The following is a 16,293-nucleotide window of genomic DNA, read 5'->3' as shown; positions in this document are numbered from 1 at the left end:
CTATCTAAAGATGAGCCAATCTCTCTAAATCCCAGCCATTGGGCTCAATATTGTGATTATTTGTGACAGCTGTGCTAATGTTTGAGACATTCGCACATCACTTTTTTTTAATATAGAGTTCTCTTTGTACATCATTGCAAAGAAATTTTATTTTTATTTATTTATGTTTCTAATACATGCTGGATTGGGATGAGTTGAGGTGTTAAAGGGTCACTAAAGGAATTTTTTTTTTAATCTAAATAGCTTCCTTTACCTTACTGCAGTACTGGTTTCATGTCCTCATTGTTTGTTTTTGCTTTGAAGTAGCTGTAATTCTGCTGTGATCTCCACACTTCCTGCTTGTCTGTTTCCTTATAACCATGGTACTGGGAGCTTTCTCACTATGGTCTAAGCTGTCATTACTGTGTTAAACTTCCCAGAACCAATCAGATTCATTTTAAAAACAAAACACTGCCCTGGATTTGTTTGTTTTTGTTCTGTGGGTCTCTTTACTTCACATAAACATGAAGCCAGTTTAAAAGTGAAAGTGAAACTAGAGGCACATTATATGATTGATTTTTATCTACTTTTAATAATTTTTAAAAGGAATCAGTTAACTTTTATGTCTCTATACCCTGTAAACAGTCATTTCAGCAAAAAAAAAATGTTTTCCTTTAGTGACCCTTTAAGGTTTTGTTTTACCTTACACAATAGGGGGTGAAATGTAATCTAATGTAAACCTGAACAGTTTAAACAGAGTATATGGTAAACAAATGCACAAGCAACAGTTACATAACCATACGTCAAAGTAGTTATAAGATAGACATCTAAAACTCTATGTGATTCTTGGGTTTTGTTGTGAAAGTTTTTAAATTGGTTCCACATTTTCCCTCCTGTACTTTTGGTCTGTAAGGATGCTGATCACATTACACTACCAATAGGGTGATCAGTAAATGAAAGGGGTGGGGCCAAGTTTGACTTACAGAAAAAGTCAAGACAATTTGTACCTATATCTCTGGTTCGACTGATTGTTGTGGGTTTTCGGTTGACCCTGGTTTGGGTGAAACAGAGCTCAGTAATAACTTTTTGAACCATTGTGAAGGGGCCTCGGATGTGAAATTTCATCAAGTCAAGTGTGTGCATCACCCCAGGCTCAGGTTTCCCATTGTTATGTAACATTTGTACATTTTAGACTGATGTACCTCAAGATTTTTCCTACTTTTAAGGGGTGCCACGACTGGGTTGGGAAATGCTGCATTAAACAGTCATTATATTCAGAGATAATAGTGCAAATTCCAATTAAATCCTGACTTTTCCTGTTAAAGTCAAGCTTGGCCCCAACCCCTCCTACCTCCACACTCACAGACTATGGATATGCTAAGCTTCCGTGATTTAAGTGGCAGTTGCAGAGGTTGGTTATTTTCAGTAATTTCACCAGCTCATCATGTTTGCAATCATAGCTCACTTTATAATTTTTTTTTCTTTCTAATGGTTTCTTCCTGTGTGTAGGCGTTGAGTAGTTTAACCTCTGATGCTTCATTGCAGTTTGTCTGTGTCGGTGGCAGTCCGAACAGAATGAGGGAATATGCAAGATTCATGCACAAGGAGCTGGGCCTGGAAGAAGATGTGAATACCATCATAGATATATGTGCTGGGACCGACCGATACAGCATGTACAAAGCTGGACCCGTGCTTTCTATAAGTGTGAGTCTTTTATATAGCTCAGCAGCAGTCCCACTCCCTAACTGCCAACTTTGCCAAGCCATTCCTCATATCATATTATTCATATTCACATTATCACATCACATCACATTGTCAGATTTTAAGGACTTAGTCAAAACAGTTGTCAGTAATAAATATGTAAGGAATATGTGTCCCCTCGTATGTTTCTGAATGCATTGTTGTAGAATAAAAAGCAGTCTAAAAGGATTTGGATATATATTCATAGAGGGGAAAGACCAATTATCCTATCAAAGGGTTGAAAAGATTAAAAACTCTCAAAAATTGCGGACTTTGTGGGCATAACATGAGGGCCTGTCACTCAGAGCTTACTCTCGGCTGTCACACCTATCTCATGCTCAACTGTCACCTCACTTTTGCTCAGCTTTCATTCTTAGTTGTCACATCAATCTCACAATCAACTGTCACTCAGCTTTCATTCTCAGTCGGGATTCTCTCACACTGATCGGCAGATGTCTCGGGCCAGAATTTATGCTCTCTTACCTTCAGGATCCCGGCCATGTCCCCGCCGACCCTCCTCAGTGCAGCCTCACAGCAGATCCTCCCCTCACGCTGTGGCCATATGAGCAGCAGAGGCTGTCTTACACCCCTCCCTCCCCGGCCAGACACCTCCTTGATCACATGGGGCTCCGGATGGGGGGGGGTCTCAGCATCTTTAAACAAAAAAAAGAAAAAATACTGCGCTATCTCATAGAGGTTAATAATAAAGCCGCTAACACAGCAAAAGAGATCAAGAGTTGCTAGTAAAACATATGTGGAAAAAGTGTAGCGCTAACAGTGAATCAATTGTGATAAAACAATCTAAATTGTATCGTGCAACACCACATGTGAACTAATGGTATCGGTGATAATTAAAGTCCATAAATCCTTGACTGGATAAATGAATTGAATCCAACTATGTTGAAAGACGTTCAGTAACTGGATAAATAAACAAAATCCAACGGTGAGAAGTGAGAAGTCCACCACCACTTATGACAAGGGGCTTACCGGATGCATTGGACCCAGAAAGACATATACCTACTAGGCCAATCGAGCTTTGTTAAAGATGATACACTGAAGAGGGTACACCATACACGTCTTGCGATTCGTTATTATTGAAAGAGAGACCTCAGGCAGACAATTCGGGAATGGTTCCCAGCAAGCAGCAATATTCAACAGATCACAAGGAGGGCATATCGTTTATTCAACCGATGAGTATGTAAAAGAAAAAGTGGGGCGCACATAGCATAATTCCGTAAAAATTAATATTTATTTTAAAAAGAGAGTAACTCACATTTTGCAATGATAAACCGAGCTCAAAAAATTAGGGTAGCAGGAACAACAGCAGTCCATCCCGACATGTTTCGTTACAATAAGAACTTCATCTTCACCCCAGGTGGACTTCTCACTTCTCACCGTTGGATTTTGTTTATTTATCCAGTTATTGAACGTCTTTCAACATAGTTGGATTCAATTCATTTATCCAGTCAAGGATTTATGGACTTTAATTATCACCGATACCATTAGTTCACATGTGGTGTTGCACGATACAATTTAGATTGTTTTATCACAATTGATTCACTGTTAGCGCTACACTTTTTCCACATGGGTCTCAGCATCTTCTCCGCATCTCCGCATTCAGCATCTGAATCACCAACAGCCCACCCCCCCCCAATGTCAGCCCCCCAGGGTATGGCAAGGGGGCTAAACTCCGACATTATGGCACCAAGCCTGACCATTCTCCCCTCCCCTGGTACTGACCTCCACTATACCAACAGTCCTACACCACTGCCCTCCATATTGGAAATATGGACCCCACTATACCGGAGCCTGACCGTCCTCCCCTCCTCCTACACACCTTACCGGAGATATACACCCCGGGCCCAACCCCAAAACCTGCAGGGGGGCAAAGAACGCACCACTCAGGCCGTGCTTTCCATTCACGTAGCTTCAGCGTCACTTCTGGTTTCCTATTGACACAGAGAAACCGGAAGTGATGCCGTGGCTCTGAGGAAAGCACCACCCATGTCCTAAAACCATGGAGAATGACTGCAATATGGGAGTGTTGAGGCACATTGCTTTGTGCCACAAGGATGCCCAAAAGCAGCCAAATAAAGCGTCTCGTCTGCAATCACGTTACTGCATAGATTTCATGCTGTCCATAGTGCACTGTGTCTGGCGCTCGTAGACAGTGCACGTAAAGGATTTTTTTGTAACTAGCTTTGGGGGGGGCGGTGCCCATATGACCCCTATGGACGGGCCGCCACTGGTCACAAGTGAAAACCTATGCAGCACCTCAGCAGCCATCTCCCTTACTGCCTCTCCTTTGCCCATAGTCATTAGTACTCATAGGACTATGCTCTCTGTAGTCACCCCCTTGCTAGGTACATCTCTCCCGAGAACCCTCCAGGGAAGTCGTCTCGCACAGCTAAAAGACCTTTTGCAATCTGCTCCACCCCCTCCTCCTGCTTACAGCTCCACCCAGCCTCCTGCCCTGTCCAGGGCCTACATGTTCTGATTACATATGTACTGGTGTGGGGTGTTTGACTCCCATGCCCCATCTACACCTAGGGCTTCTTCCAACCTGGCTTGTAACTGGGCACTGACTCGCTCATCACATCACTGCAGGAGGGCTCTGCTTTCAAGGGGCCAAGCACCCGAAGACCTTACTTACTGTAGCCAAACACTATCCTGGTACAGAGTCACCTAGTGACAAAGTAGCTAACTGCACCTGCCTACAAGCTAATGACTGCACCTAATGGTAAATTTAGCCCTGCATATGAATGCCGGAATGATTGGATGGGTATAATATCCAACACCAAAAAAACCTGCACGCAACTTATGTATGTGCCGACTCTTCTGAGATGGAGCCAAAGTAGAAAAGGACTCCATGTAGAGAGCAGGCAAAACAAATAAGGATTTTTGTTGCTCAAGCTTCATTGCCATTCTTGTACTATTTCAGCATAGTGCTTCTGCAGAAAAGTGCTTTTATCTTTTTAAATGGTAAGAAAACGATCTTTATATTGCTTGCCTGCTCTTCAGCTCTGTAATCTTGCCTCGCTGCTGACAGATTCACCTTAATGAATTCACAAGTAGAAATATCAAAGGTGAAGACCTGCCATGCTGCAGGTAAACGGGTTTTATTGTTTTAACTTGTCAAGCTAGAGAAAGCTGCATTTATCTTTCTGAAATAAAGTGCTGTTTTAGGGTGCATGGATCTCACTGCTGTTTGCCTGCCAGCCTATATCACAGTTGTGTGTGTTATAAAAAAGTATAATATTAGCCTATCTTTCTGTAGCATGGCATGGGCATCCCCTCCATCTCCATCATGTTGCATGAGCTTATCAAGCTGCTGCATCACGCCAAGTGTCGAGACGTCACAATAATCCGTATCGGGACATCTGGTGGAATAGGTAAGTGTTTGTGTATTTTTATATAATTTTATTTTTTATTTTTTTAGCTATGTATCATTTCCTTAAAGCTGTAGTAAACTCCACTTGGCCACTTGTGTTAACCTGTAGGTACAATGAATATCTCCTAAATGTGCAACAATTCTGCAGCCGGTGATAGTGGACGTGGTTTTCGGTAGAAGAGACGTGCAAAGCTTAAAAGAAATGTCCTCTTTTCCTTTGTGCACACGATCGAAAATTTCGTCAAGAAAACCGTGGATTTTTTTCCGAGTGAATTTTGGCTCAAACTTGTGTTGCATACTTGCGGTAACATAAATGTTGTTTGAAATTCCGACCATCAAGAATGCGGTGACGTAAAACACTACCGCGAGCCGAGAACAATGGAGTTCAATGATTCCGAGCATGTGTCAAATTGATTCAGAGCATGCATGTTTTTTTGTGCGTCGGAATTGCATACAGATGATCGGAATTTCCGACAAGAACTTTTCCCGCCTGAAAGTTTGAGAACCAGCTCTCAAATTTTTGCTGTCGGAAATTCCGACAGAAAAAGTCTGATGGGGCCTACACACGGTCGGAATTTCCGTCCAAAAGCTCACATGGAACTTTTCTTGTCGGAAATTCTGATCGCGTGTACGCGGCATTACAATAACACAACACATGTCAACGTAGGACAACCCATGTTATCGCATGTGAACCCAAACATTGCACTTTGTTTGTCTTTTGCCTCTTCTTTTTTTCATGAAAAAAAAAGTTAACTGCTTTTTAGCCACTTTGTAAAAAGTGAAGGCAAAATTGTGAGTTAAAGAACTAGGCAAAACTTTTTTTTTTTCATTTTGGATAGAGCAATGGAGGGTTTTTACACCTGTCAGGCCTCGTACACACGACAGAGTTTCTCGGCAGAATTCGGCGAGAAACTCGGCCAGAGCCGGATTCTGCCGAGAAACTCTGTCGTCTGTACACTTTTGGCCCGATGGAGCCGCCGAGGAACTCGTCGAGAAAATAGGGAACATGTTCTCTATTTTCTCGTTGTTGTATGGGAGAAGGCGGCCCGCCGAGCTCCTCGGCGGCTTCATCCCTGAACTCGACGAGGAACTCGATGTGTTTGGCACGTCGAGTTCCTCTGTCGTGTGTACGAGGCCTCCGATTTTTTTTTCGCCATCTGTGTCCCATTGCAGAGATTTTCCTTCACTTCCTGTCCCATAGCCAAACAGGAAGTAGGAGAAAAACCCTGCAAATTAAGGGAATTTATTGGGGACCCCCAGGTCACCAGAACTCGAGTCCTTATTGGAAGATTTTGCCACTATTACATTTCTGGAGACAGCCCAAAATTGGGGATTTTCTTTTACATTCTATTTGTCCTGTTTACCATTATCATTGAAAATGAGAGGGAGAATCTTCCTAATGGGGACACAGACTGCAATAAAAACTGACAGGTGTTCCAATCCCTCTCCACTCTACCCAAAACTTAAAAAAATGTTTTTCCCTTAGTTATACTTTAAGTCTAAAACTGCATGACCTCTCCTGGGTTTATCTCTATATTATTTATATCTGACAGGTTTATTGCTCTGCTGGAAATTACCAGAGACAGGCACAGTAGCTTTGCCTGCCCCTCCGATGCCTATTCACAGAAGCCTTGGTATTTTGTGAATGTGTTCACGAAATACCAAGGCTTCTGTGAATGTGGAACAGAGGGCAGAGCCTTTGCAGCGACTCTCCTGTTCAAGATGCAGAGCTCAGATGGATCAGCGTCTGGAACCACAGTGATGGGTGTCTTCCAGGAGTACTGTCAGATATAAATAATAGAGCAAAGTTCAGGAGGTATCATGCACCTCGCCGGACAAATACTGGAAGGGTGCCTTCATTTTTTACAAAGGAGCTGAATTCCTGGATTTCAGCTTTAAACTAGCCATTGTGGTTGAGATCTAAGCAAACTGATTTCCCTGCTCTAATAAAGCTCTATGCCTGAACACTACAGAAAATGTATCATAATGGCTGCATCATCCATGAATATTGTAACATTCATGCAGATGTACATATACTCAGGGGAAGTATGCAATTTGATCTAATTAGATAACGGTAAACTGCGGGGAACTGAATTATTAGAGTTGTCATTACTGACTAGTTTTATAAGGTGCTAACTCCAAGGATGTAGCTAAAAAGTTAAAATTACCATCTTGCATGCCAGTTCCAGGTCAATGGCTCACTATGTAGTGAAGTGAGGATCAGGATGGCCATGAACCCTGCACCTTTAAAAAGTGAAAAAGTTGGCAGTGGGAATATTTTTTTACATGCAATTAGCACATATCTTACCTTGATGCTGGTCTTTGGATATAGGGGGTGCTGGACCAGACTACATTTCTTAAATGTAGTGAATTCGACAGTGAGCTCCAGAATTGCTTTGTCCAATGGCTCTTTTCTTGGTGAAATGTGACATGAGCAGAATCCTAGCATCTACAAAGGGAAATTGATTTCATGGGACAGAATTTTTTTACATCTTTACTTTTTTTATTTAGTAAACAGCCAGGTTTAGCTGTGGTTTATCAATGCCTATACTTGGAAGATTACTTGCCCACACTGAACTGATGCATTTTTTTTTCTAGGCATTAAACCCGGGACTGTGGTAATCACAGACATTGCTGTAGATGCCTTCTTCAGGCCACAGTTTGAACAAGTCATTTTAGATAAAGTGGTAGTCAGGAACACCGAGCTGCACCAGGAACTGGCAGAAAATCTTCTACGGTGCAGCAATGAAATCAGCGATGTCCCAACTATTATTGGACACACCATGTGCACATATGACTTTTATGAAGGTATGACACATCTGTACACCAAGATATGTGTTTATGAAGCATTGGTGTACTTTGCCCATTTGTGAAAAAACGTTTAATACATGAAAAAGAAGTCCCAAAACACCATGGGTTATGTAGAGACAAGAGATCAGGCACAGTTTGCTTTGAGGCTTTCCTTGTCTAATTGAAACTTCATGATTAAAGCCTGGTACACACTGTGGGCCAGATCCACGTACCTTGGCGTAAATATAAGCGGGCGTAGCGTATCACAGATACACTACGCCGCCCTAACTCAGTGCGGAGGTTCCTTATCCACAAAGAATTTGCGCCGTAAGTTACGACGGCGTAGTGTAAATGTGTCGGCGTAAGGGTGCGGAATTCAAATGACAAAGATGTGGGCGTGTTTTATGTTAATTCAACTTGACCCCACGTAAATGACTGTTTTTTTTTAACGGCGCATGCGCCGTCCGTGGGGGTATCCCAGTGCACATGCTCAAAATCAGGTCGCAAATAGGCAATGCTTTCGACGTGAACGTAATTTACGCAAAGCCCTATTCGCGAACGTTTTACGCAAATGGCATAAACAACGGAAAATTTGACGCTGGCCCGACGTCCATACTTAAAATTGCGTACGCCTCATAGACCCAGGGGTAACGTTACGCCAAAAAAAGCCTTACGTAAACTGAGTCCGGTCAGAGCTGCTGTACTTACTATGCTCTGATCAGTGGCGGCCCGCCCATAGGGGGCGCCCGGGCGCCGCCCCCCCTCCTGTAGGCACACAAAAAAAAAAAATATATATATATATATATATATATATATATATATATATATATATATATATATATATATATATATATATATATTTTTTTTTTTTTTTTCAGTTGCCCCTTTAAGAAACTTGAAAAAAATTTTTTTTTTCCTTTATTTAAAATATGTTTGAGCGCCGGCCACCATTGCCCTATGAAGCGCCGTGTCAATGCAATCTTTAGATTGCATACATGGTGCTTCATATGCGGCTTTTCAATCCCCGCCTATCGAGCGCATTGCAAAGCGCTGATGAGCTTCCCGTCCCCCTGACAGTGCTTCTATTGGCGCTGGGAGGCGGGAGCATTGTTACTTCCGGCCATTCGTCTTTTAGACGAAAAGCAGAAGTGACGTCACGCGGGAGCGCACATCATTTCATACAGCCCGAGCGGAACGGTAAGCCGATGGATGCCTGCCTGGGTTGTTGTGTCACGGCTGATGACTTTGGGGGCGATCAAGCCAATCCCGCACTACTTGATCCCCATCCCGATTGGAGCCTGTTATTGTAGTTAGACTGCTGGGACTTGTAGTTCTCCATCTTCTCATGGAGAAGATGGAGATTGGAGAACTACAAGTCCCAGCAGATTATACATACAATAAGGCTCTGAGGTGGATGGGTGTGTGGATTGCATGCACCTATCAATCCCCGGGGGGGGGGCAGGATCAGATAACACTGTTATCCGATCCTGCACACCCCCCCCCCCCCCGGGATTGATAGGTGCATGCAATCCACACCCATCCACCTCAGAGCCATATTGTATGTATAATCTGCTGGGACTTGTAGTTCTCCAATCTCCATCTTCTCCATGAGAAGATGGAGAACTACAAGTCCCAGCAGGTTTCATATACAATAAGGCTCTGAGGTGGATGGATGTCTGGACAGTGACAATTGATGGGCACAGTGGTGACAATTGATGGGCACAGTGGTGACAATTGATGGGCACAGTGGTGACAATTGGTGGCACAGTGGTGACAATTGGTGGCACAGTGGTAACAATTGATGGCATGGCATAGTGGTGACAATTGATGGCATAGTGGCTGTGTTTGATGGCATGGCACAGTGACTGCATTTTATGGCACAGTGGTTGCGTTTGATGGCACAGTGGTTGTGTTTGATGGCATGGCACAGTGGTTGCGTTTGATGGCATGGCACAGTGGTTGCGTTTGATGGCATGGCACAGTGGTGATAATTGATGGGCCCAGTGAGGCTGCAATTGTTTTTTTTTTTTTCCGTTTGCGCCCCCCCAAAAAATTTGAGCACCAATCGCCACTGGCTCTGATAGGGGGTGAACCCCCGCCCCCAACCAGAACACTCCGTTCAGTGATCACCCCCATTGTAGAGAGCGCTGATTAGGAGTCAGTTGACTGTTGGTCTTCAAGCATGCTCGTCTGAGTCCGACATGTCCGAACGTTAGCTTTTTTACTTATTTTTTAATCACCCAACGTCTCGCGACATTTGGCTTTCTGCGTTTTTTGTAAACAATGGGCCTGATCCACAAAAACCGGCCGTAACTTAACTTTTGGCATTTAAGTTACACCGCCGCAAAATCTCTACCTAAGTGCCCGATCCACAAAGCACTTACCTAGAAATTTTGAGCGGTATAACTTAAATCCGTCCGGCGCAAGGCGTTCCTAATCTAATGGGGCGAGTCCCATTTAAATTAGGCGCGCTCCCGCGCCGGATGTACTGCGCATGCTCCCGACGCGATTTTCCCAACGTGCATTGCGCGAAATTACGTTACGCCGAGTTTTGTGAATCGCGCCGGGTAAAAAAAGTTGCGTCGGGAAAAAAAAGAAATGCGGCGGGAAATTTTTTTTTTTTTTTAAAAATTGACAGCGTCACGGGAAAGAAGGGTCTACTTTTACATGGTGTACTAACTTTACACTTTGTAAAAGCAGCCCTAATTTTGCGACGGCAAACTAATACTTACGGAGAAAAAACGAAGCTTAAAAGCTTTGTGGATCTCCGTAAGTGCTAATTTGCATACCCGACGCTGGATTTCGACGAGAAATGCCCCCAGCGGCGGCTGCAGTACTGCATCCTAAGATCCGACAGTGTAAGTCCCTTACACATGTCAGATCTTCTGCCTATCTATGAGAAACTGATTCTGTGGATCAGTTCCATAGATAGAAACAGGGATACGACGGCGTATCAGTAGATACGCCGGCGTATCCCTTTTGTGGATCAGGCCCAATGGGCTTAGCACAGCTAAGAATGATACATTGCTAACCATGGAAATGAGGTTACAGCTACACCTGCTGGCTGAAAAAGGGGACACATTTAATGCAATATTTCATATTTACACAACAATTCATTAATAAAAAAAAATATATATATGTATTTTTTTTTTTTTTTTTTACTTTTAGCCCTGTGAATAATAATGAATAAAGAACATGTGTACAAAACGCCCTATAACTAAATTCCAGTCATCTCTTCTGCAGCTGTTTCCTTGCTGGAAGGAAGTAAAGTACCCAGTGACTCTCTACCCTTCCACAGTGTAAGCTGCCATTTAAAGGAAGTAAACCCTGTGTAAATTGCAAACTCACATACCTGAAACCTTCTTTTCCCCAGGTACTTTATTTGCAGGCCCATTTGCCCAAAACCAAAAATTTTCAGTACATCTCTACAATGCATGGAACCTTTCTATGCTTGTCTCTTTAAACATGCTGAAAAATAAAAAAGTATGTGGTGATCCTGTCACATATCCCATACATAACTTCCTGTTTGAGCTGACAACACTAACTCTACTAAATTGAAATTACAATCTGTGTTACCATGGAGAGAGAGAGAGAGAGAGAGAGAGAGAGAGAGAGAGAGAGAGAAAACAGTTTGTAAAACAGTGTAAATTTGATGTCCCCTCAAAATAACCGCTGGCAACAAAAGTGAGTACACCCCTAAGTGAAAATGTCCAAATTGGGACAAAGTGTCAATATTTCGTGTGGCCACCATTATTTTCCAGCACTGCCTTAACCCTCTTGGGCATGGAGTTCTCCAGAGCTTCAGGTTGCCACTAGTGTCCTCTTCCACTCCTCCATGACGACATCACGGAGCTGGTTGATGTTAGAGACATTGCGCTCTTCCACCTTATATATATATATATATTTACATCAACTTTTGAGAATACAGAAAGTGGAGGGTAAAGGGGAGGGCTGATTAAGCAACCACTTTTTTCAAGTACATTCTTATGGCTGGGGGATAGAGGGATTCTATCCTGGACAGCAATGATGACCCATTGCTGCATTACATCCATCCCTGCTTCACCCAGCAGGCGGAATCTATTATATGTGACATTTCTTTTTTTTTTGAGAGTTGGAGCACTTTGATTCTCCAGTGATCTGTGCATAACTACAGTCCATAAAAATGCTCCCTGTATGAAAGTACACCTTCCTTTATTGCGTTATGTTCTATGTAAAAGTGGAAAACATCTCTTGCTGAGCAAAAATTACTCACATAATGTAAGATAATTGTGTATTTGTTTGAAGAAATGAAATATGTACACAAGCAGTAAAAGTAATTTATTTCTAAGGTCAGGGGAGATTGGATGGAGCACTGTGTTCATTTTCGAAAGAAGAAAAATGCGAGTATCTGCAGAAGGCATATAGTGCTGGTGTCAGAAACATCGAGATGGAATCTTCAGTCTTTGCAGCAATGTGTCATTTATGTGGGCTTAAAGGTATTTATTAAACCTAATTACAAATTATAATAGTAGTCTGCCAAAGCGCTATTCTCTTTTATTTTGTATAATTCATACAAGTCAAATAAACTGAGCTGTTTTGCTTTATGTGGTATGTATTTTCCAGTTTGATGTTTTATATTTTAAAATTGCAGGCTCAAAACAGAATAACAGATCGATTGGGTTGTAGCAGCTTTGCCTGTGTTCCCCAACTTAAGCAGGCTGAACAGGGGAAAGGGGAACGCCCCCTAGCACCCCCTACACCACCCTGCAAGAACATACCGGTCAGCGCTCTCAGCTATTGGTTGAGATTGCTGATTGGCAGACATTTTTCCGTCATGTCTCTTCGACACAAACCAGCTGCCGGACTATGGGCCAGTTTCTATTAAACTGACCGATAGAGCCCGTTAGACTGAAATTGATGAGGATTAAAATAGGCACAGAGAAGCTGTCCCATCTGCATTGTCTGTAGTTTCATAGTCACATCAGACACCAAATTCATCCTCCCTTATGAAGGGGCAGGCAGGTGCACAGCTTTTAAAAATTGTGCTATCCCTTTGGTTTACTGCAGGAGAATGAAGGTTGTAGCTGGGAACCTGGACACCCACTGGGTCCCAAGCTGAAGTCTAGGTTTCTTTGTAGTTGACTTGGTTCTGCACAGGTTCCAGGTGCAAAGGGGTTTTGAAGAGTGCTGAAGCCAACCTTTAGCAAACTCATAGCTCCCAACTGTCCCTCATTCCTCTTCAAGTGAAGCATTAGATCCTGTTCCTAGAACCACTACAGGGAGCACATTCAAATCTCCAAAAACAGAGGTGAAATTCCAGTTTTGACAATTGTTAGCAGAGCAATTATCCCCACTGGAAAATATCTCCATTTCCATCTCCATCTCTTATGTCTGAAAAATTTTGGATTCACACTTAATTTCTATATCTCAGTGGCAATGCTACCCAATGCGAATTTTCCCCACTAAGGGAACAGACCACAATAAAAACCTCAGCCCAAAGAAAGATGGGAGTAAGGTGGAGGACACAAATTCTTTAGGAAGAATGCCTAAGTCTTCTTTTACACATAGCCTATTTTGACCACTGGCTGCGGGAAAACGTGAAATGCAGAAAAACTGCGCCATTCCTATCCTGAACGCGTTTTTTTCACATTCGGAAGAGGGAGGTTGGGGGTAGTTGATGGCGGATGCAATTCTCAGTCCTCTGTACTGTGGTGATCACAGTGGTGATCTTCTGATTCAGTGTGGAGTATAATATGAGCAATAGGATTGCCTGTGACAGGCACCTGTCACGTGCCAACTATTTCCACCCAAGTGCTCTGTTCACAGAAGCTGTGCCATTGATTCCCAAAATGAAAAGCGCTCTGTGGGGTTGATTTATTAAAGGCAAATAGACTGTGCAGTTGCATTTTTTTCCTTAGTAAATGTAATGTGGTAAAGAATTCCCAATCGGGGGCAAGGAAAATAAAAAAAAGCTTTTTTTCTTCCATAAATGATTGGATGATCAAAATCAGCAAAACTGTATCACATTTTCTACGCCATAGGGCAGTGGTTCTCAACCTTTTAGTGCCGTGACCCCTTGATAAAATTTCCTAACAGTAAAATTATTTGCCTTGGGTTGTCCCAAGGCAAGAAACTTAATTTTCGCCCCTAACCCATGGAAATTTAGCGCTCCCTGAGTCCCCTCCACTCGTACAGTATTAAAACCTCATATGGTACATTTTAGGATGTACCACTCTTTCTCTTTGTTCTCCTCTTTTTCCCTTTTATCTCTCTCTATCCTAATTTCTTGTTTTTTTTCCCCCATCCCTCTCTCTAGCCGTCTTTCTTGGTTTTTCTCTTATTTTTTCTCTCCATTTTTCTTTCTTCCTCCCCCTCTTTTCCTCTCCCTTCCATGTATTCTCTATTTTAGTTCCTTCTCTTACTCCTTGGTGGCGGGGTGATGGGATGAGTGGCAATGCTGGGGGGGAGTTCTGATCAGCCAACTTAGGTGCTCTTGATCAAGGTCATCTGCTGATCTGAGAACTGTAGTGGGGACTTTTAATGGAAACTATAATCACAGGTAGTCTTACCCAGTGTGTCTCTGACTTTGTGGGTTTTGTAGCAGTGATGCCTATGCTGAAATCAGGAGATAGGGTCTCCTCCAGCCCCTCCCACCTCACAATCCTCATTAGTCAGCGGACCTCTAGTCTCTGCCCCCCAGCCATGCCGTGAACTGAATGGGTGGCTGCGAAGAGGCTGAGTGGGTGGCCGTGTGCTCCAGGAACAGCCCAGCTGGGTGGCCATCGGCTCCAGAGACAGCCCTGCTGAGCAGCTGCAAGAAGGCTGGGAGAGTGGTGCGGGCTTCAGGAACAGCCCAGAATTTGGTGACCCCTGGCAAATCATCATTTGACCCCCGAGGGGGTCCCGACCCCCAGGTTGAGAACCACTGCTCTAGGGAAAATTAGTGCAAGTGCACAGTCTACAGTTTATTTCCCATTAGTAAATACACCACTATGATTAGAGGGCAGGCAGAAGAATCAAAGGTGCAATTATTGAATGCTTTGTATTGTGGGAATCGATCGTTTCTGCCACTGTGCCCTGAATAGAGCACAGTGGCAGAAAGGCAGGTATAGTTGGCATTTGACGAGTGCCTGTCATGAGTGGCTGCACCTCTAACTCCCGCAGCACCAGAAGATCATTGCTGCAGGAAGTATCCAATGGCAGAGAATTGAAGATTTCAACTGAACATGGCAGCCACCAGCACACAGGACACTCTTCATTCATGGGAAGTATCATCCCTGGTGGTGTGGTTTTGTGTGATGTGTTTATTTTATTTTTTTATTCACTAAACTTCTGCTTTAAAAAATAACATTATGAAGACATTTAAACATCTAAAGCTCATTTAAATGCTTTCAAGGTAGATACTGTCTCAATATACTGCAATGTGCCCAATGAAAATACATTCTGTTTTATAAGGATAGCACAGTGGCTAAGTGGTTAGCACTTCCCCATAACTAAGCTCCGAGGGACAGAGTGAAATGCGTTGGGTTGTAGCCTGGGGAGCCCAGGCTGAGGTTGTCTCTCTCATACCACCATAGGACTGTGCGTCATCAAGGAGCTTTCCTCTTTTTCCTTCCAGTGACTACAGGAGCTGGAACGTGCTTCATCCCTTGCTGCCACTCCTGCAGTGGTTGCAGCATTACCCACACTATTCCCCATAGTGATCAAGCCCGAGCGACACACTAAACTAACCGTGGGTTAGCATTTCCGCCTGCCATCACTAGCAGCTTGGGTGGAAATCCCAACCAGGGACACTACCTGCCTGCAGGGGTGTATTTAGGTTTTGTGCTGCCCTAGGCCTGACTAACTTGTGCACCCCATAATTTAAATATGACCAACCCCTTCCTGTCAAGGCCACACCCCTTGCGGGTTAAGACCCACCCTAAAAAAAATTAAGTGGGGACACTAGTTCTGATGGCCTGGGGGGAGGGGGGCAATGGATTCTTTTAATTTGCATAGATTTCCTCTCACTTCCTGTTTGGCTATGGGACAGGAAGTGAAGGGAAATCTCTGCAATGGGACAGGAATGGAAAAGAAATTGAAGCAACGCCTCCCCCCCCCCCCACAGTTGCAGAATGCCAACCGCCCACATACTGGAAGCGGTGTGGCCGATTTATGGGGGCGCTAAACTAATTTGCCTAACAGTGTAGCACAAGCCGGCGGGGACACTGTCTGTGCTGCCCCCCTGCAAAGTGCTGCCCTAGGCCTGGGCCTTGTTGGCCTAGGCCAGGATACAGCATTGCCTGCCTGGTGTTTTCATGTTTTCTGTGCCTGTGGGGATTTCCTCTGGGTGCTCTGAGTTTCTTTCACACTCCAAAGACATGCTGGTAGGTTAATTGGCTCCTGTCTAAATTGGTTCTATTATATGTGTTTGT

The 16,293-nt window shown here is 43.6% G+C and overlaps 1 protein-coding gene across 2 annotated transcripts in view; it reads left to right on the top strand.

Moving 5' to 3' along the window:
* Positions 1-16,293, top strand: part of UPP2 (uridine phosphorylase 2) — a 30,627-nt gene that overhangs the window by 13,496 nt on the left and 838 nt on the right. For both annotated transcript variants that reach the window (XM_040357925.1, XM_040357926.1), the window contains 4 exons: positions 1,525-1,683; positions 4,997-5,111; positions 7,709-7,918; positions 12,229-12,375. In XM_040357925.1, coding sequence (XP_040213859.1) covers positions 1,525-1,683; positions 4,997-5,111; positions 7,709-7,918; positions 12,229-12,375 — 631 coding nt within the window. The remainder of the gene's footprint in view (positions 1-1,524; positions 1,684-4,996; positions 5,112-7,708; positions 7,919-12,228; positions 12,376-16,293) is intronic.

Source organism: Rana temporaria, chromosome 6, assembly GCF_905171775.1.
Source record: "Rana temporaria chromosome 6, aRanTem1.1, whole genome shotgun sequence".
NCBI lineage: Eukaryota > Metazoa > Chordata > Amphibia > Anura > Ranidae > Rana > Rana temporaria.
The sequence above is the reverse complement of the archived record's forward strand: the minus strand, read 5'-3'. Positions and strand labels throughout refer to the sequence as shown.